This window comes from Pogona vitticeps, chromosome 2 (genome assembly GCF_051106095.1).
Source record: "Pogona vitticeps strain Pit_001003342236 chromosome 2, PviZW2.1, whole genome shotgun sequence".
Lineage (NCBI taxonomy): Eukaryota > Metazoa > Chordata > Lepidosauria > Squamata > Agamidae > Pogona > Pogona vitticeps.
In genome coordinates, this window is record NC_135784.1 from 230,744,367 (window position 1) to 230,765,451 (window position 21,085).

Sequence of the window (21,085 nt, forward strand, 5' to 3'; positions counted from 1 at the left end):
CTGTTTTGCAAATAACTATAGAGATCGCAAAAAGTCAATGTCTAGCAAAAAAAACTGTCATGCGGGGTAACTGTCTAGCGAGGCACCACTGTAGTTTGATTTTGCCAGTCAGAAGAGCTGGCCTGTGAACCTTTGGACAGATTACATAGTCCCAGAGGTGTTACCAGAAGAAAGGAATGGTAAACCGCACCTGAGTACCTCGAAAGGCACACCATAAGTCAGAACTGACTTGATCAAATGCAGTTAATTAATTGATTATACAGATTTTCAGACTCTCCAGGTCTCCCCCAAGCTGCGTGCTCATGTAAATAGCAGTTTCCCTTTCAGGAAAAATAGGTTAGTGTTTGGTTTGTTTTTGTTTGTTTTTTGTTTTTTTTGTTTTTTAAATCTCCCACTGTGGCTTGCATCTTTCCTTTCAGGATTCTTTTTTACTGGTTTTACATTAAAGACATACAAATCCTGTTGTGCACTTAACGTATCACCTAGAACTTCTTCCTGATCTCTGTTTGGTAAGAGCTCCTTTCCTGAACAGAGCCTGTTTTGGGAATCTGTTCAGGAAAAGGGCTGGTACCATTTTGGTCGGCTCTCTGCCTCTTCCTCTGAATTTATGCTCAAGGGAGGGGTTCCATCTTTCTCCTCAATTCTTTTCTAACTGTCAGAGCAGAAGTATTAGGGGAAAAGTTTTTTGTTGTTGTTTGTTCTGATTTTACTGCTTTATTTCCCCCCTTTCTCTCCTTTGGATTCTGTGAGTGGAAGCAGTTCCATCAGCAGGATTCTCCCACTGGATCCTAGCCTAGCTTTTTAAAAGTCCATGTCCACCTGAGGTACATGAACTTGTAAAAATGAAGATGTTGGGATCATAAACAGTGTGAGTGCAGAAGTCCCCTCCTGACTCGGATGCTGATCAGTGACAGGCATCGACCCTGCTGGAAAACTGTGGCAGTAAGACCCCTCTTACTGGGTCATTGTGATGCTTGAGAGAAGCTGGGGAGGAAACCATGCCAGAATGGGATTCTTGCTGTAAGGTAAAGGTAAAGGTTCCCCTTGACATTTAGTCCAGTCGTGTCCAACTCTAGGGTGCACTGCTTATCCCCATCTTCAAGCTGTAGAGCCAGCATTTGTCTGTAGACAGTTTCTGTGGTCACGTGGCCAGCGTGACTAGATGCGGAACGCTGTTTACCTTCCCACCGAGGTGGTACCTATTTATCTACTCACATTTGCATACTTTCGAACTGCTAGGTTGGTGAGGAGCTGGAACAAAGTGACGGGAGCTCACTCTGTCGTGTGGATTCGATCTTACGACTGCTGGTCTTCTGACCTCGCAGCAAAGAGGCTTCTGCAGTTTAACCCACAGCGCCATCACATCCCTTGCTGTACTGAATACTAATAAGCCATGGGGTCTTGTGAAGTGAGCGGAGTAATGGACATCCTTGCTCCCCATTTGTCTCACACGTGGTCATGGTCCTCGAGCTGTCATTGCCACTCTTAACAACTACAGCAGGCCAGTTCAAGCCACCTACTGTTATTTACCGCATGCTTCCCAGTATTTCACATCTCACCTCAAAATTCTGAATCTGAAAATATTTCCCTTGTTTTTTTGGAATGGGAGCACTGGGAAAGGCCTAATAAGAACCAGACTGAAAGTGACCCTCAGAGAAAATGTTAATGGTTCTAGATGAGCATATTCTGGAATTTTCCTGCATTTGAAGGCTGGACAAAGTGTTTTCCCTTAAATGACCAATGCTATTCTCTTGTCTAAACCTTATTAGATCTTTCTTGCCTCATTTCAGGATGGAAGAATATCCTTGACACTGTAGCTTATGTGTCTTTACCACTGTTTGTTTCAGGTTTTGATGATGAGCTCAGTGAAATGCAAGTACCATAAGCAAAAGCAAAGTGTGCTGCTTATATGCCACCCTATAGTGCTAAAAGCAATCTCTGGGTGGTTTGTGATTTTTAATTAATTATATTGGCTACACATTGCCCCCCTCCCCACGAACTGTGTATTCATTTTACTAAGCTTGGAAGGATGGGATGCTGAGTCAACCTCCTGCCAGTTATCAGATCCGTTGGTATCAAACACTGACCATGAGCAGAGTTTTGGCTGCTGCACTACATTTTATATATACTACATTTTAACCACTGCATCAATGTTATAAGACATTGTGCTTTTGTTGGTGCCTTTGTTCTGTTATTGATAAATTCATCAGTTTAGTTTTGTAGCCTTTTGTTTAATTTATGTGAAAGGATTCCTGGCTTTGTTCTTTGACTAAACCATTGTATATATTTAGTCAAGTGCCTTTGCTATATTTCATGCCTGACATACTCATTAACTCTCATTGGCAATGTTTATGTGGTATTTATTCAGCCACACTTGTGATAATGCAGCACACATCTTAAAATCTTAATAGATGGAATGGAACCCCAGGAGGGAGTTCCTCGTTCCTCTTGAAAAATAAAGTGGAGACTTATATGCAGAAGTAGAGACCTTGCAGATGATTCTGTATTTCTGGTGAAAAGACACTGTCTAGACATATTTCCAGCAAAAGCATAAAGAGTTCTCATTTCAAATATTATTGAGCTGTGAAAGGAAACATATCCACAACCGGTTTCTCAAGATTCTTGCATTAAGGTTTTTATTCCACATCCACTTGAGCATTTGGGGCCAATAAAAAATATTCATTTGAATTTATGAACACTTGAGTGGTAACAGTGCTCACAGGATGTCAGTCACAAGTCTTCTCAGTTTTTGTGTTTCATAGCTGCAGAACACTCCTTGCTTTGGTAATAATCACACTTACACCCATGTATGTTTGTCCCTTTTATTATACTTGACAAATAAATGTTAGTAATGATTGTGCTGTGTACATCAGCAGAGAAATTTCTGGGACAGATCTTGAATGTTTTCCAATAGCAGCGACTAGTGTACGTGTATTTAAAATAATGCAATCAGCTCTAGATTATGCTGTATACGAAAATATTTTTTTTAATTTTAAAAAATGTGTGTTTCAGAATGGTAACAAATGTTGCACAGTTGACAGTATTTTGTTTTGTGTTTTTTGCTGTCGGTATAGGGGACGAGGCGTGTCTTGAGTCACTAGGTCTTCCTTCTGATGTTTTCTTATATCTGATTTATCAATCTGAGGTAGAGATACTATCGTTATCTTCAATTTTCCCTGATAAAGTGTAGATTTTGTTGAATTTTTACTCTCAGTCTGGCATTTCGGAAGCATAAACAGGAAGCATATCAGCAATGAGATTTTCTATAGAATTCATCACTCCATTTCCTGTAACCAGCTTTTAAAAACAACATCTCACTCTTAGCTCATGCCAGATGGCTGTGATGCTGAAAGGCTTCTGCCACAATTTCATTCTACTTTATTTCTCCTATAAAATGAGAGTTTCTTCTGGAAAAGCATTGGCTATATTATTCATTTGGGATCTGCTTTCATGCCAACGTTTAGATGTCTTGGTACTGTCTATAACATTCCTACAGTATTATTAACTGCTATATTTTAATGCAAGCTTTGAAGCAGACTTGTCCACGAAAGCTCACATTAAAACATATTTGTTAGTCTTTAAGGTTGCCACAGCATGCCTTCTTTAATTATTTTTTTAAAAAAATTGTTTGTTTTGTTTTTGCCTGACATGCTAGCACAGACGAAAACAGCTACAGTATATCACAGAAGTACACCCCCTCACATTTCATAAATATTTTAGTATATCTTTTCATGTGACAACACTAAAGAAATGACACTTGGCTACAATGTAAAGCAGTGAGTATACAGCTTATATAACAGTGTAACAGAAGTGAGTACTCCCCTAAGCGACAATGTCCAAAATGAGCACAAAGTATCAATATTTTGTGTGGCCACCATTATTTTCCAGCACTGCCTTAACCCTCTTGGGCATAAAGTTCACCAGAGCTTCACAGGTTGCCACTGGAGTCCTCTTCCATTCCTCCATGATGACATCACAGAGCTGGTGGATGTTACAGACCTTGCGCACCTCCACCTTCTGTTTCAGGATGTCCCACAGATGCTTAATAGAGTTTAGGTCTGGAGACAAGCTTGGCCAGTCCCTCACCTTTGCCCTCAGCTTCTTTAGCAAGGCAGTGGTCGTTTTGGAGGTGTGTCTGGGGTTGTTATCATGTTGGAATACTGCCCTGCAGCCCAGTCTCCGAAGGGAGGGGATCATACTCTGCTTCAGTATGTCACAGTATATGTTGGCATTCATGGTTCCCCCAATGAACTGTAGCTCCCCTGTGCCGGCAGCACTCATGCAGCCCCAGACCATCTTACCACCATGCTTGACTGTAGGCACGACATACTTGTCTTTGTACTCCTCACCTGGTTGCCACCACACACGCTTCACACTATCTGAACCAAATAAGTTTATCCTGGTCTCATCAGACCACAGGACATGGTTCCAGAAATCCATGTCCTTTGTCTGCAGCAAACCGTATGCGGGCTTTTCTTGTGCATCATCTTTAGAAGAGGCTTCCTTCTGGGACGACAGCCCTGGAGACCAATTTGATGCAGTGTGTGGCGTATGGTCTGAGCACTGACAGGCCTGACCCCCCTCAACTCCTTCAATCTCCGCAGCAATGCTGGCAGCACTCATATGTCTATTTCCCAAAGCCAATCTCTGGATATGAAACTGAGCATGGGAACTCAACTTCTTTGGTCAACCATGGCGAGGCCTGTTCTGAGTGGAACCTGTCCTGTTAAACCGCTGTATGTCTTGGCCACTGTGCTGCAGCTCAGTTTCAGGGTTTTGGCAATCTTCTTATAGCCTAGGCCATCTTTATGTAGAGCAACAATTCTTTTTTTCAGATCCTCAGATAGTTCATTATCATGAGGTGCCATGTGGCCATTTCTAGTGACTAGTCCGAGAGAGTGAGAGCTAGAACACCTGCTCCCCCTTCACACCTGAGACTTGTGACACTAACAGGTCTTATGACACCAGGGAGGAAAAACAGCTAGTCGGGCCCAGTTTAGACATTGTCACTTAGGGGTGTACTCACTTTTGTTGCCAGTGGTTTAGACATTAATGGCTGTGTGTTGCGTTATTTTGAGGAGACAGCACATTTACACTGTTATACAAGCTGTATACTCACTGCTTTACATTGTAGCCAAGTGTCATTTCTTCAGTGTTGTCACATGAAAAGATATACTAAAATATTTATGAAATGTAAGGGGGTGTACTCACTTCTGTGATATACTGTACCTCTTCAAAGACAATCAATATTATAGATCTCTTTGGAGATCTTTACTGTTGCCCTTCTTTGCTGTTACACACCCACCATCTCAGGTGTAAGCATAGAGTTGCCACTGGTACATGGAAAGTTCTTACGTTTACCTTTAAAATTGTGGTGATCAGTGGCAGCGCATGGAGATGTAGCCAGAAACATGGTAGCCTGGATCACTGGGATATAATAGGTTGACACATTTTGTAGTCAGATTTAGAAGTTCATATCAGAGAGTCTCACTAACTGGATTCAACTGTTATCCTGTGTGCCATATAGTGATGATGAAAGGAGGAACAGGTGACCTCTGTATTGTCCAGCAATAATAGATCTCAGCATTTTCAAGCTACTCTTAGCTATAATTGAATTCTGTTTGGCCCTCTCTCAGCTGAGCAGTGAGTACGGAAACAAAATATGTAGAGTTGATAGGTCTCAGGGTGTTGAGTCTCAGAGAGTTGCTGGGCTTGGCCATATTTGTTGTAGGGAAGGTTAATTTCTGAGTAACAGATACTGATAGAAGAGAAAGATGTTTTTAAGGTGTTGTTAAAGCCTGGATGTCTTTTTCTGCAAGTTCTCAGATACTGCCATGATTCACTGGCTTACTGCAGAAGTGTTTGTATGGGTGAGGGGCTTGCTTTTCACCAAATGCATGGCCTTCCTATCTCAGTGACATAACAAGAACCCATTGCCTGGTCTCATGTTTTGACCTGGAATCTCATAGAATGAGATCATTGCTCACCTGGCAATTCTACAGCAGAGTCTTGACCCTTTTTTTCATCTGCCGTAAAGCACACCCATATATATTAAGGTAGATAATGTCTACTTGCATTTCTTTAGAATTTAAATAGCCAATGAAAATGTAACAAATCTTGAACATTCAGTTCGACAAAGGAAGAATCGTGTCAAAGCTGACATTTGGTTTGGTGGCAGCTATATAAAACATTGATGTCTTAATATGATGCCACTTTGTGCAGTAACTCCCATTGCTCTTTCCTTTGTGCTTCTGGTAAATTAGCTGATGTTCAAGACAAGTTAATGATATGTTTTAACATTTAGCTATGACAATTCTTTTCTGTAAAACAAGAAATGTAGTTTTTCCACGGTGTACCAAACATGTCTCTTTTCATCTCTGCCAGAAATATGGAAGTAACACTGTAAATTATGTGTACTGAGATGATTTCATACACTTGTTTCCCTGTTGTGAAACAATTTGCAGATAGCTATAACTGCTACATTTCCATTTCCCGCAGCTTGCTGGGAAGATTTTGCATGGCAGAAGAAGTTGCTCAGATCTGCTTTGACTTCTATGTAGTAGTTTGATACAGGTCCACTAGATGTAAATGTGGCTCCTGTGAGAATAGATATTATTCCGTGTGAGGATGTAGACAGAACATTGCAGTGGTAAAAGACACCATATGTGTGCTGGGCTCTTGCCCTTCCTGTCTTAAAAAAGCAGCTAAGTGGGGGATTGGCTGACTTTACGAGGGGAATGATAGGAGGCACCTATCAGCAAAGCAGGGCAGCATCATTCCCAAAGGAGACAGTTGGTGAGACTACAGTTTTAAAAGCCCTCCTTGAATCCCACTGTATTGAATAATTGTCATCCAGTCTCAACATCCTATTGATGGACAAGGTATTCGAGTGTGTGGTGGCTTCTCAACTCCATGGGTTGCTGGACGAAGTAGATTAATTTCAATTTGGCTTCAGGCCTGGTTGTGAGATGCAGACAGTTTTGGTCGACTTGGTGGATGATCTGTGCCGGGAACTATATTTATTGGTTTCCACTGCTGAGTGAATTTCAGTAACATTGATGCTTCTGGACCATCTCTCTATAATGTGTCTTGGAGGTGCTGTTTTACACTGGTTCCAGTCTTTCCTGAAGGGCCATGCTTAGAAGGCAGCATTAGTTTAATACTGTTTGGTACCCTGGCTCTTGGCTTATGGGGTCCCGCAGGATTCAGTCTTGTTCCCAATGTTATTTAACATTTACATGAATCTGCAGGGTTATCTAGAGTTTTGGGGTTATCCAGAGTTTAGGGATTTACTCTATCTCTCATATATATATACACATACCCCGCCCATCTGGTCTATAAGACCACTCTAGGCGGCTAGAGTGGTCTCATTTCTATCTATTCCAAGAAAGCTGTTTTTGCCATAAACCAGTGTCTATTGCCAGTGGTGGACTAGATGAGGACAGAGAAGCTGAAACTTAATTAGGCAAGACAGAGTTGCTTTTGGTCAGTCAAAAAGCAAATGAGAGAATAAGGATTCAGCCTGTATTCGATGGGCTTACAGGCCCCTGAAGAGTCAGATCCACAGCTTGAGTGTCCTCCTAGATCCAGCTCTGAGCCTGGATACAGGTTTCAGCCAGGAGTGCATTTACACAGTTAAGTCTACTGTCCCTACTTTACCTGTTCCTTGAGAGGTCTGGTTTGCTACGGTGACCCAAGCCTCAGCTGCCTGTTTCAACATGCTTAGTTCCCTTTGGAGAGTGTTCAGAAACTTGAGTGGGTTCAACATGTTGAAGCTAGACTGTAAAACCCATCTCCCATTACAACCTTTCACTGATTTTCAGTCCATTTCTGGGCTCAGTTTGAAGTGCTGGTTATGACCTGTAAAACCCTATATGGCATGGGTCCAGGTTACAACCCTATAGGTTACTTGGTGTTCTCCTACATATGTATGGCATGAAGGCTAAGAGAGTAGTTCCTGTACATGCTTACCTGCCTCATTTTCATATTTTTGATCATTCTGTAGAAAACCATATTCTCATTCTCAATCCAGCTTTGTTACTGGACCTCAAGAAAAAAAAATTATTGGACTGCAAGTCCTAGAGTATCCCAGCCAGTGTGTACATTGACCATATGCCTGGAGGATCCCGGAAATTATTCTAAATAATTATTTATTATAATTATAATTAAAAATACTAGACACAGTCAATCAAATTAGAAAAACATTGACTGGTATTTTATGACAGATACAAGTTTTAACCAAAACCCTAAGGATCTGTTAAATATCAGTGCAGTATGTATGCTGTTCCTAATATTCCCTAGTTTTTTTAAAAAAAGCTCTGGTGGTGTTATTTCTGAGATTTGCAACTGCTTATAATACTGTGTAAACTTTCTTGATATTGTTCCCAAGTCCTGATGACCACTGAAGTATATTTCATCCAGAAGCAAGATGTTTTGATTGCCTGGTGGTTATGATGATGACCATAATCACCATCATTATTCCTAAACTTTGCTCAGATTGCACATGAGAAATTGCTTGTCTGAAATAGCCCCAGAATCAGTGTATGCATGTAGATCCATTCATGCAGAATGTTTATGTCTCATTCATACTAGGGATGGGTGGGGGTGGAAATAAAAGAAACCCAGCAGTTAATTCTTGGCTTTTACCAAATTCCATGCTCATGCAAACCTCAGGAAAAGACTGAAGAACAAAACTAAAGCTGGTCCTAAAAATAAGATAATACTTTAAACAGAACACCGAAAAATTAAGTATAATTTTATGGTAGCATTTTGCACTGATTACTGTGCACCATAAGTATTCTTGTGCACCACAAGTATTCTTTATAAAGAATATATATATATTAAAAATATATAAATATATAAAGTATTTTTTATATATATATCACCCCATTAGTCCAATGCATTACTCTGGGCGGTTTACATCAGGATAAAATGCACTAGACATAGTAATTGATATATTGTAGGTGTATGAATAAATAATTAAGCAACTTAAATTTGCTTTTTAAAATTCGTCTGTTAAATAAGTGGCCTGAATCAATCATAAAACTAGCAACATATTTTGGTAAATAATGGGAAAAATCCTTCTTGTTACATATAAACCAAGAGATTATAGTTGTAACAAATTCTGCTCTGTTTCTGAAAAAAAGTATCTTTCAACCATGACTTGTAAAGCTGCTCCCAGTTAGATAGGAGAGGGGATGACAATGTGCAAGGCTGAGATCTTGCTTTGCCTTGCTCCAAGTCACCTTGTGCCAAACCATTGTTTAGAGTTGCACATAACGCAGTTCACTGTCATTTGAGGATCATAAACTGATGAGTTTAAAATGATGTCCACTGATATATAAAAATCTTTATATAGGTTTTAAAAGACAAATTGGCTAAATGTTTACTGAATATATATACATATATATATATTTTTTTCTTCCTGCAGCTGATGGGGTCTGTGTGTTCAAATGCCTGGTTAACAAAGATACAGAATACTGCCGTGTGGGAAGAGAATCTGTTTTGATAACAATTGGTTACAACAGTGCCTTACTGCAGTTCAGGTCACATTCTGGTAAGTGACTGGTGATATTAAAAGTACTTACTAACTCTGGTGGTGTTTCTTCCCTTAACTGTTTTTTATTAAAGCAACACTTCTGACACATATTTCTTCATTTCTGTGACTTTTATTCAGTTGTGCTGTTTGTGATCATCTGTTATGTTCATATTCAAACACTGATATTAGAACAGTGATTTCCAACATTGGATCCCCAGATGTTCCTGGACTAAAACTCCCAGAAGCCTTCATTACTACCTGTGCTGGCCAGGATTTCTGGGAGTTGTAATCCAAGAACATCTGGGAATCTAAGGTCAGGAACCACTGTATTAGAGAGTCAATATAAAAGTATATAGTGATACTGTGTTACAGGGCAAATTCTCATCTAACAGCAAACTCAGATACCAGTAGGGTTTTGGTCAGGGCCATTAAATGCAAAGTGGCAAAATATGTAATAAAATTCTGTATTGAATAATATTGGGTCACAAAAAAGTTACAAACAAGGCAAGTGTTTGAATTCTTCAGAACTCTTGAATAGGCAAAGGTAGAATAAAATGGGGGAAGGGTAAGAGTGGAGGCAGTCGATCCAAACATTGATCCAGTTATGAAGCTGATCTTTCGTGAAAGCAAACTGCTAAGTAGAGCAAACCGGTACCTCAACACCTTTGTCTTATGCTGAACCTGCCAATATCATTTTACCTTGTTAGCTGTTTGCCTTCAAGAATGATGGGCATCACATAATAGTGTCAGTAATAAGTAGTGTGATCAAAATGCTAGCTATAATTTAAATTTCAGCCTGTGCTTGCTTAAGGGGAGTTATGTTCAGTGGGACCTGTCATGTTTGCATGTAGAATTCTACATGTTAAACTTTTTTAAAATGTCTTTAAAAATTCTGCTTTTCATACTTATTAAAATAATGTAATATCTGATTGTGATAGTCAATCAATGTTAAAGAATGAAGATGCTCAAAAATAGAAACTGTATTCGTAAATCTCACCTTTTGGAATTAATATTGTCCCACAGAAATAGCATTATTATATCATCTTTCCTATTCCCAGCATCAAATAGTAGGATTGCTAGTTTACAATAAATTCTCAGGTTCTTTCAGTGATGTACATGTGTCACAATTTTGCTTCCTTTCCCCCATCTTTAAACAATCAGTTAGCTGTTGCTGCTGCAGAGATGCCCAATTTGCTGTATATACCTCTTCTGGTCGAAAGTGATATGAACCAGTGCAAAATAAACAAACATGGGTAAAAAAAATCTGACTTCTTGTTAATAGTGGCAGTGGCCTGAACCATATGGAATGTTCTGCACCACTCTTTTTCCCTGCGATGAAGGAGTTCTGGAAGATACAGTACGAAATAGTAACTTTTCCCAAGCTTTCTCCTGTCTGACATAAGCTTTCTTCAATTGAGGTATTCATCACAGAGCTTTCAGACACTGTATTGGTTAAGGATTCGAAGTATTAAAGTACATTTCACTTCAAAATCATAAAAACTTTATAATAAAGGATTTTTCAACTCCAAATGAAAGTTTAACAGAACCTGGCGGGTGTTGAAACCAGACAGTTGGACTACATAATTTTGAATAGTTTGCTGTTTAGCCCTTTAAGAATGCCTTTCAAAGAGGATTGTCACTTACTGAGTGGTTGCACAGATAAAATTAAAGTTGCTTTTCTGAAACTGAAGATACTTAAGGAATGACTAAGCTTTATAGGGGAAAGAGACTGCCACCAAAAACAGAGGTCCTATGCTTTGAACTTTCCTAGCCTCTTTTTCTGCAGAATTGTCTGCCATTTGCATTTGTGTTGGGCGGGGAGAGAAGATATTTAAAATATGGTGGAGATATATTGTGTATCGCAGAGAAAATGTGGAAAAGTAGGTGGGCAGCAACCACCCATTTCTTGTAACATTTAACATTACTTGTCTAAGCTTGAATTGCTCACAACTTTGAGTTCTTTTAGGATTGTGAGTTGTGAAAGGGCTTTACATGAAAAATAGTACAGTATTGTGTCTTTCAGCAGAGTCTCAGTTTATCTCGGGATTGCAACACCATAGGTAGCATGACAGTTATGAAAATTAACATATTCAAATTCAGAGTAGGTCTGCCTACTCTGAATACATCCAGAAGACTGCTAGACTCTTTTTTCTTGTTTCAAACATTTAGACAGCAGTAAATCATGGATGGCATTCTCTACTTCCTCCAGAACATGTGTGCAACATCTGAACAGCATCAAGCAGGCCATAAAAGTACCTGTCAATGTGTCTAGTATAAAATAATTTATTTTGTGAGTAATGGTCATCTATCTGGAATACTTCAAGCACTGAATGTGTAGGCTACCTAAGTACAGTGCACTCATTAACTTTGAAAAATTATGATTTTGATTCCTCTTTTCTCAATTGCTTTAAAAAGCTTGATTTCTGATTTTATTGCTGTTTGTATATGTTGACTCTGGAAAGTATTGGTGTGCAAGCAAGGATATTGCTACAATTGACCAGACATCAGCACATCTGGTGACTAGTAACCCTATCTTAGTACTATGAATGACTTATACTAAGTTTACAGGAAGGTCAGAGACAGCAAGAGAGATTGTGTTCAAGACTTGTTTGAGTATTTCTATTCAAGAGAAGGGAAAGGACTGGTCTTTCCTGTTGCAACAAGCTTGCAAATAAATGTTTTCACCACTTTCAAATTGTTTGTTTCTTTGTGTGTGTGTGTGTGTGTGTGTGTGTGAGAGAGAGAGAGAGAGAGAGAGAGAGAGAGAGAGATGTGCTGTCAAGTCAGAATAGGCTTTTAGCAACCCTAATTGGGTTTTAAAGTGTACAAGCTGTATTTCGAAGGGGCAGAGGCACTAGAGACCAAATTGCTAACATGCACTGGATTATGGAGGAAGCCAGAGAGTTATAGAAAAACATCTACTTCTGTTTCATTGACTACACAAAAGCCTTTGACTGTATGGACCACAACAAAATATGGCAAGTCCTTAAAGAAGTGGGAGTGCCTGACCACCTTATCTATCTCCTGAGAAACCTATATGTGGGACAGGAAGCAACAGTTAGAACTGGATAGGGAACAATTGATTGGTTCAAAATTGGAAAAGAAGTACGACAGGCTGTATATTGTCCCCTGGCTTATTTAACTTATATGCAGAATACATCATGTGAAAGGCTGGACTGGATGAATCCCAAGCCAGAATTAAGATTGTCAGAAAAAATACCTGACAGAACGCTTCCTCCCGACGAGATCTGCCTGTCCCATTCGATCTGCCCAGGCTGGGTGCCTGAGAGTTTTGACCCTGAGAGAGGCTCAGAAAGAGAGAACCAGAAACCGGGTTTTCTTGGCCGTTGCTCCTCAGCTCTGGAACAAGCTCCTGCCTGAAATCCGCCTGGCCCCTTCACTGGGAATTTTTAAGTGACTGTTAAAAATGTGGCTTTTCTGGCAAGCCTTCCTGGCCGTTACAACATTTTAATTGTAACACCTAATTACAGCGAGTGGTCTCAACATTTATACTATCTATCCTACTGTCTTACTCTATATTATATTATATTATGTTATATTTTTATTATGTTATATTATATTATTTTAATTGTTTTATTTAAATTGTTGATTTTATCTTTATTTTGATTTTGTATTATTATGTTTATTGTTGGTATAGTGTATGTTTTATTCGTTTAACATGTAAACCACCTAGAGTGGATTAGTCGCCAAGTGGGCAGTATAGAAGCCAAATGAATGAATGAATGAATGAATGAATGAATGAATGAATAGAGTAAGATAATCATGTTATAATATATTATAGAATAGAATGCTGTGTTGTGTAAATTTTTGGTTGACTTTTGGCTTCAATATATTCTTTAGAATTCAATATATTCTTTACATACCTTCAGCTGATGAATTTTAGTATACTGTACTGATAATCTTCTGCTTTTTAAAAATATTTTTTCTTTTCCATATAAAATATACATTCTCAAATAGATATTTCAGCATGAATACTGTATTTTTCTGCTCAGAAATGAGCTAAAACCTTTATCGAAAGGTGTTTAGAAGATTTCAGATTTTTCAGTATCTACATAGTAAGGTAAAGGTTCCCCTTGACAATTTGTCCAGTCGTGTCCAACTCTAGAGGGCAGTGCTCATCTCCGTTTCCAACCCACAGAGCTAGCATTTGTCTGAAGACAATCTTCCATGGTCACGTGGCCAGTGCGACTAGACACGGAACGCTATTACCTTCCCACCGTGGTGGTACCTATTTATTTATTTAATTTATATCCCGCCCATCTAGACTGTGTCTACTCTGGGCGGCTCAAATCTGACCGGCCACATCTATTTAAGGTTTCAGGAATGATTCTTTTCTAATCATTCCGGGAGAATCTTGGTATTCCGTAGTGATCTTCCATCTGTTTAATTTTGCTTATTTTTTGAAATCAGACAAGATCAAATATGTTCAGTATGATAAGGTGAATCAAAAGGTTAATAGTTATCCAGAAAGTACATTTTTTTCACCATTATTTTCCAAGCTATACAAGAATTAGAGAAAATGCTATTATGAATAAAGAAAGGGAGGTTAGCAGTTGTCATCTTCTAAAGAGTTCACTGAGGAAAGAACAGGCGCATATATTTCATTGCTGGTTCTTTGCATGTTAAGTTCACCAGATCCATTCCCCTCCCCCCTCATTTTGCAGAAGGTATAAAAACAACTCTGCAAATGTTCAGCTTCCCCCTTTACCTTGCTTGCATGTTCACATTCTGGCAGTGCTGCAGTTTTCCTTGATAACAGCAGAACCTGTTTCTTTTAACATCCATGATTTTCTCTAGGCACTGAGGAAAAGCCTGCTGTGAATTAGTGCTATCTGTCTTTACACTTCTGTATTTAATAGCCTGTAACTTCATTATTTCTTTTCCAGAATATAGCCTGTTTTCTACTGCTCTGAAGAATTGCAGGAATCAGACAAAGGAGCACTCCGTGTTCAATCAGAGAACAGAAGAATCCTCTGCAGCTCAGTATTTTCAGGTATCAGTTCTTTGCATCACAATCCTACAAGACTTAAATTGAGTGTTTGCCAGTTTTATTGCATTTCCTGAGCCAGGCTTCTTCATATGTACGCTAGCTTGAATGTCATCAAATGTAAAGATTTGACGTGTAGCATGCAGTGCGACAACCAAGTGGTTGAAGACAATTTGTATATCTTTCCCTTCTATTTTTCCTCTCTCTCTCTCTTTTTAGTTTTATGGCTGCTTGTCGCAACAGCAGAATATGATGCAAGATTTTGTGAGGACAGCCACATATCACAGAGCAATACTACAGAACCATATTGATTTTAAAGATAAGGTAAGCACATTTAGAAGTCTGGCAGCCCAACTCTAAGTATTTGCAGTGTGAATCTGCCTGCAGTACTGGCATTTACCTTGTTGTAATGCAGCTGTGTTATCGAGTCTGACAGCACATTCATTCAAACCAGTACTATGTACCTTAGTCACAGTCAACATCAGTGATAACAAAGGGTCAATGTAGGATCAGAAATCTTCTGTAAGCAAACTGTGTACTCTGCTCAGAGCTTGCAAAATTTCCTTTTTTAAACTGTAGCGTGTAGATTTTCCCAGCCAAGTATGCCATGATGGCTGGTGGAAAATTGTAGCGGCACAGTCCAAAAAGGTAACTTTCTCAAGCTCTGCCTCTCTCCAGTCCTTCTCTCCCATCTTTCTGAGTGGGCCCTGCCTAGGAAAGATCTGACACCTCCCTGAAAGAGTTCCTTAGGGTGACAAGGGAGTCACTGGAGGTGAGGTGGCCAAAGCAACAGGACCTTCTTGTTGAAATAAAAGGGGAGAGCTGTGTGGCCATTACAAAATGCAAATACAAGAACAGGTGATATGTTGTTGTTGTTTGACCTCCATCTCCCTACTTCGTGTACCCAAAGATGTCTTTGCCATAGGAATGGGATACTGATACACTGGGTAACAGAAATGTGACTTCTGAATTAACCCACACATTATAATTCATGCATAATTAGAAGAAGAAAATACTCTTCTCCAAGCTTCCATACCTGAGAAATCAGAATGCAAACTAAATCAGTGTTTAACACCTATGGCCACTCACAAAGCAAAGCAAGCTGGCTTGTAGACTATATGAGATCAGAATGGCTTTTAACACTGAAGGAATTGCCACTTGTAGCAATAAGCTCTCTGTAGCATCTACTTGGGCCTTGGCATGTGGTAGGAGTGAAAATGATAAACTCCATGTTAAGTGTTGTTTGAAAAAAAGAGATTGAAAATAAAATAGCCACTGTGACAATGCCATATGTAAAGTAGTAGTGTTGCCACATTAGGGTTGTGGGCACAATTCTAATAGTTTCACTTCAGAAAAGATATTGTGGGCACCTCCCATTTATTCAGTGGGACTTTGCACAAATTGCAGTAAACCGAACTGAATAATTTTGGGACTTCAGTTACTTGTTGCTAATTTGCCTTATTTTTTGTGAGTTTACTCTAAGTGCAACTAAGTCTGGATCCAGCCCATGTACTTGTATAGCAACAGTAACAGTTTTCTGAACCAACTGTGAGATTATAGTCTATCTATTTCATGTGGCTTTCCTAAGAAGCTTTCTGGTGATTGGTTCGTTTCTGTACTTCATTGCAAATTCCTAACCATGTGCTGTTTTCTAGGGTTGGTGTAAGTGTGGGTGAAAAGTACCTGGCCAAAACCATGTAACTGACAGTGACATTTTGACAGCTTTCCATGAGTAAAATAAAAAGGAGTCTAATTTAGTTCCGCAGTAAGAATGGAAAATAAGCTTGGGAATAAATTGGCTGAAAGAATTTCTTTCAGACTGTGTGTAAAATAGCAGACTAGCATTTGCAAATTTGAGTATTTATTGAATCTCCATAATGGAATCCAATTGATTATTGATGCCACAAAGGTCATGCAACAAGAATATTTTCATTAGAATCTTAGGCAGGTGGAGGATTTGTTTTGGTACAGTGTATAGCATAAGAGTGACACATGGCTGTGTTGGTTTCCTGGGCAACATTAGTTCACTGATGTACGTGGAGAAATAAATGTCTCATTTCTGAAGTTTTCACATTTTGTCTTGAACAAACTGAATGACTGTACTAATAGCAGGAATATTAACTCGATATGATTGCCAGTCTTTCTAGGGACAATTCTGGAACATTATCGTATTTTATAATCACATAGCACTGAAATAGGTTCTATTCCATTCTGAGACTGTGCATTTTTCTGAGATAAGTATCATGAGACCGTTACTATTTTGCATGTAGTTCAGATATCACATGCAACCGGAATTCTAATACTGCTTGCAGGAGAAGCAGTCAGGTGACATACTTACAGCAACATTTCAGCTGGGCCACTGTACTGCATTTTTGTTTGAATCACATTTGTGTACTAACAAGAAAAAAATGGTTTTCTGAAAATCTTGGGGAAATGCACAACAGACCACTGGTCTGTTGGTCACAATCTAGTGTAATGCCTGTGGAGTGCAAAACCCTGCTAATGTACTTCTAGACTTAAGTTGCCCCTATATGTTGGCGCTCTGGGTCAAACCCCTGGTTGCTCCGCCTTAGTCATGGCCCTGGCAGTAACGTCTTAATCTCTTCCCTGAAGACTGAAAGTGATTGTGCTGCACTGAGCGTGCGCTCAGGTCATGCACTTTTGTCCTTTCTCTCTGCTTTGTAGATTGGGGTGGGCGTGGAGCAAAGTTAAAAGGTTTAGTTCATGCAAAATCAAGTTCAGGATTTTCATGTGCACAGTGACCCTTTGGAGTAAAAACAGGAATGTGAGGAACTACCGAATACATCATGTGAAAGGCAGGACTGGATGAATCCCATACTGGAATTAAGATTGCCGGAAGAAATATCAACAACCTCAGATATGCAGATGATACCACTCTGATGGCAGAAAGTGAGGAGGATTTAAACAACCTCTTAATGAGGGTGAAGGAGGAGAGTGCAAAAAACGGTCTGAAACTCAACATCAAAAAAACTAAGATCATGGCCACTGGTCCCATCACCTCCTGGCAAATAGAAGGGGAAGATATGGAGGCAGTGACAGATTTTACTTTCTTGGGCTCCATGATCACTGCAGATGGTGACAGCAGCCATGAAATTAAAAGACGCTTGCTTCTTGGGAGGAAAGGGATGACAAACCTCGACAGCATCTTAAAAAGCAGAGAGACATCACCTTGCCGACAAAGGTCCACATAGTCAAAGCTATGGTTTTTCCATTTGTGATGTATGGAAGTGAAAGCTGGATCATAAAGAAGGCTGACCGCCGAAGAATTGATGCTTTTGAATTGTGGTGCTGGAGGAGACTTTTGAGAGTTCCCTGGACTGCAAAGAGAACAAACCTATCTATTTTGAAGGAAATCAACCCTGAGTGCTCACTGGAAGGACAGATCCTGAAACTGAGGCTCCAATACTTTGGCCATTTCATGAGAAGAGAAGACTCCCTGGAAAAGACCCTGATGTTGGGAAAGCGTGAAGGCAAGAGGAAAAGGGGACAACAGAGGATGAGATAGTTGGACAGTGTCACCAAAGTTACGAACATGAATTTGGCCTGATGTGCTCTGGTCCGTGGGGTCATGAAGAGTCGGACATGACTTAACAACTAAACAAAAACAAGACCTCTTTATATCAAGGAGGAGGGATAAATCTGCCAAAACCCCCGCTTGGACAAGAGAAAACCCCCAGTACCCTCAGATCGCAGTTTGGGAAGATTGATGAGGGCATCAATTGAAAAAGATAAACAGGAAACAATGGAAGAGCTTACGATGGTTGTAAAAGACATGTCCTGTAAAATATCTGAAGGCTTCGATCAGAGAGATGAGCCAAGTCCATTGAAATGAGCATTAATAAACTCCAAGATCAAATTTCAGGGGTTTCATAGGAGCTCAGCAAAATCAAAGAGCTTGGAACTAGATCAAGAAAAAAATATCCAGCTTGGACAAAAAAAAAGCAATGAAACTAATTAAAAGCTGATCTACATGGAGGATAACCTCAGGTCTAATATTAAAATAATGAATTTCCAACTGCAACATGGACAAGGCTTAGAAACTTATAAAATTTATAATTTAGGGGAAAGAGTGGTGGAGAATTTTTTTTTATTAAATATTACGTAGAAATGGAAAAGCCAAATAAAAAGGTCAAAGATGAGGTTCTGGTTGTAATTTCGCCGGATGGCAGTGGCGTTCCCCCCCCCACACCTTTTGCCCACACCAGTGGTTATGACGTGGGACTGTGGTGGAGTGGGGAAAAAATTATATGTTCACAAGATAGGTAGTGGTAAACTATTGGTGTTGTTATGTCAAGTTTAAGTTTTAGTTTATTTTGTTAGTTTGGTGGGAGGAAAGGTTGCACAGGGGACCTATTGGAAAGAGAAATTTTGAATTTACATGGGTAAAAGAATAAGGCTTGCGAATTTAAACATGAAAGGCCTGGGATCAACAGTGAAAAGAAGAAGAATAGAAGCACTATTGAAGAAAAACAAGGTGGACATTGTCTTTCTGCAAGAGACACATCAGTCAGAAAATGGAGTCAATGAATTAAAGATGAACAATATAGACGTATATGAATTTTTTTTGGAACTTCTAAATCTAGAGGTGCAGCAATTATAAATTTTAAAAACTGAATTCAAATTGGAAAAGATGGTAAAAGATTGTAATGGTAGATATATAACAATACAAGGTAAAATGGGGTTGGAAGAATATACCAGTACTTTGACCAAATAGGCAGGGTATAAATTGAATGAATGAATGAATGAATGAATGAACGAACAAAGAAATTTTGGTTAATGTTTATACACCTAATAATAAACAGAGAGAATCTTATGGTACAGTTTTTAAAGAAAAGGAAAAAGTAAAGAAAGGTTATGTTATTATGGTAGGAGATTTTAATATGGTTATGAATAAGATAAAAGATAAAACTTTTTATAGTTGGAATGATATTTATCAAAGAAATACAATACTGAGCAAGAAGGTAAGAAATAACCAATTAAAGGATATCTGGAGAGAACTGAATGGTGATGAAAGAAGATATACTTATTTTTCAGCTGTACATAACAGTTACTCTAGAATAGATTATATATTTACATCTCAAGACTTAATTTCTAAGATAGTTAATACTGAAATTAATTCCCTTAAAATAACAGATCATGCTTTGATGTCAATAGAGATTGAAATAAAAAAAGATTATAAAGGCTCTAAAAGTTGGAGAATGGATAATAATATATTACAGTACCCAGAGGTAATAGAAAAGATAAAGAAGGAATGGTTAGAATTATGGACAATACAGGGAGCAGGAGGTGCTAAATTAGGCCTGTTGTGGGACACAATTAAAGCAATGTCGAGAGGAATAACAATGAGGGAATCCTGTAAATTAAAAAAATTAAGGAGAGAAATGTAAAAAAATTGGAAGAAGATCTGAAAAATTTAGAAAACTATTTTTTTAGAAAGAGATAGAAGAATTTTGGTAGAAATTAAGGCTAAGAGAAAGGAACTAGATAACTTAGAAACATAGAAAGTCCAGAGAGATTTGATGTATTTAAACAGGCATTTTTAAAAATATACTAATAAAAATTCAAAATTATTAGCTAGAATGTGTAAAAACAGAAGGGTAAAGAACTCAATAGGGATAATTAAAGACAGAACAGGTGAGAGTTTTAATATAATGAAATATAAATTGAAGATTCTTCATGAATTTTTTCAGAAATTAATGTAATGAAAGAGAATATACAAAATTATATAAACAAGAATTTAAAAATTAAATTACTGGAAGATGATAAAAGAATATTAGAAGAAGAGATTAAAGAACAAGAAATTGCTGAAGTTATTAATAAGTTGAAAAATGGAAAAATACCAGGCCCTGATGGATTGGGTCCAGAATATTATAAGAATTTTAGTTCCATTTCGATACCTAAGTTAAAAATGTTTTATAATAAAATAATGGAAGGAGAGACAATCGATTCTTATTCCAAAACCCAACAAGGATCAAACAGATCCGGGATCTTATAGACCGATATCTCTAATAAACCAAGATGCTAAGATTTTTACTGCTATATTAGCAAATAGATTAAATAGATTTATAGCAAATTATATTAAGGAAGACTGGTGTGATTTTATTAAGGGAAGACAAATGGATAATTTAACTAGACGAGTTTTGAATATTATATAGAAAATGAAAAAATAGAAGCAACTGTTTTATCATTAGACATATTTAAAGCTTTTGATTGTGTTGAATGGCCAACACTAAAACTTCTTATAAGGGGTTGGGGATCTGGCAAAAGATTTAGAGGGGTTATAGATCAATTGTATTCAGAAAATACTTCAGAAGTAATAGTTAATGATGGTTTAACGGAATGGATTTTTCTAGGCCGAGGTATAAGACAAGGCTGTCCACTTTCACCAATATTGTTTTGTATGGTTATAGAATTGCTAGCTAATGCAATAAGAAATGATGAATTAAAGGATTAAGAAAAAATGATACAATTAACATTAATTTATTTGCTGATGATTCATTATTGACTATTAAAAACCC

At 38.4% G+C, this 21,085-nt stretch overlaps 1 protein-coding gene across 2 annotated transcripts in view; it reads left to right on the forward strand.

Annotated features, from left to right (window-relative positions):
* Window positions 1-21,085, forward strand: part of LOC110083252 (histone-arginine methyltransferase CARM1) — a 71,993-nt gene that overhangs the window by 10,257 nt on the left and 40,651 nt on the right. For both annotated transcript variants that reach the window (XM_072992160.2, XM_020801550.3), the window contains exons 2-4: window positions 9,431-9,556; window positions 14,446-14,552; window positions 14,766-14,870. In XM_072992160.2, coding sequence (XP_072848261.1) covers window positions 9,431-9,556; window positions 14,446-14,552; window positions 14,766-14,870 — 338 coding nt within the window. The remainder of the gene's footprint in view (window positions 1-9,430; window positions 9,557-14,445; window positions 14,553-14,765; window positions 14,871-21,085) is intronic.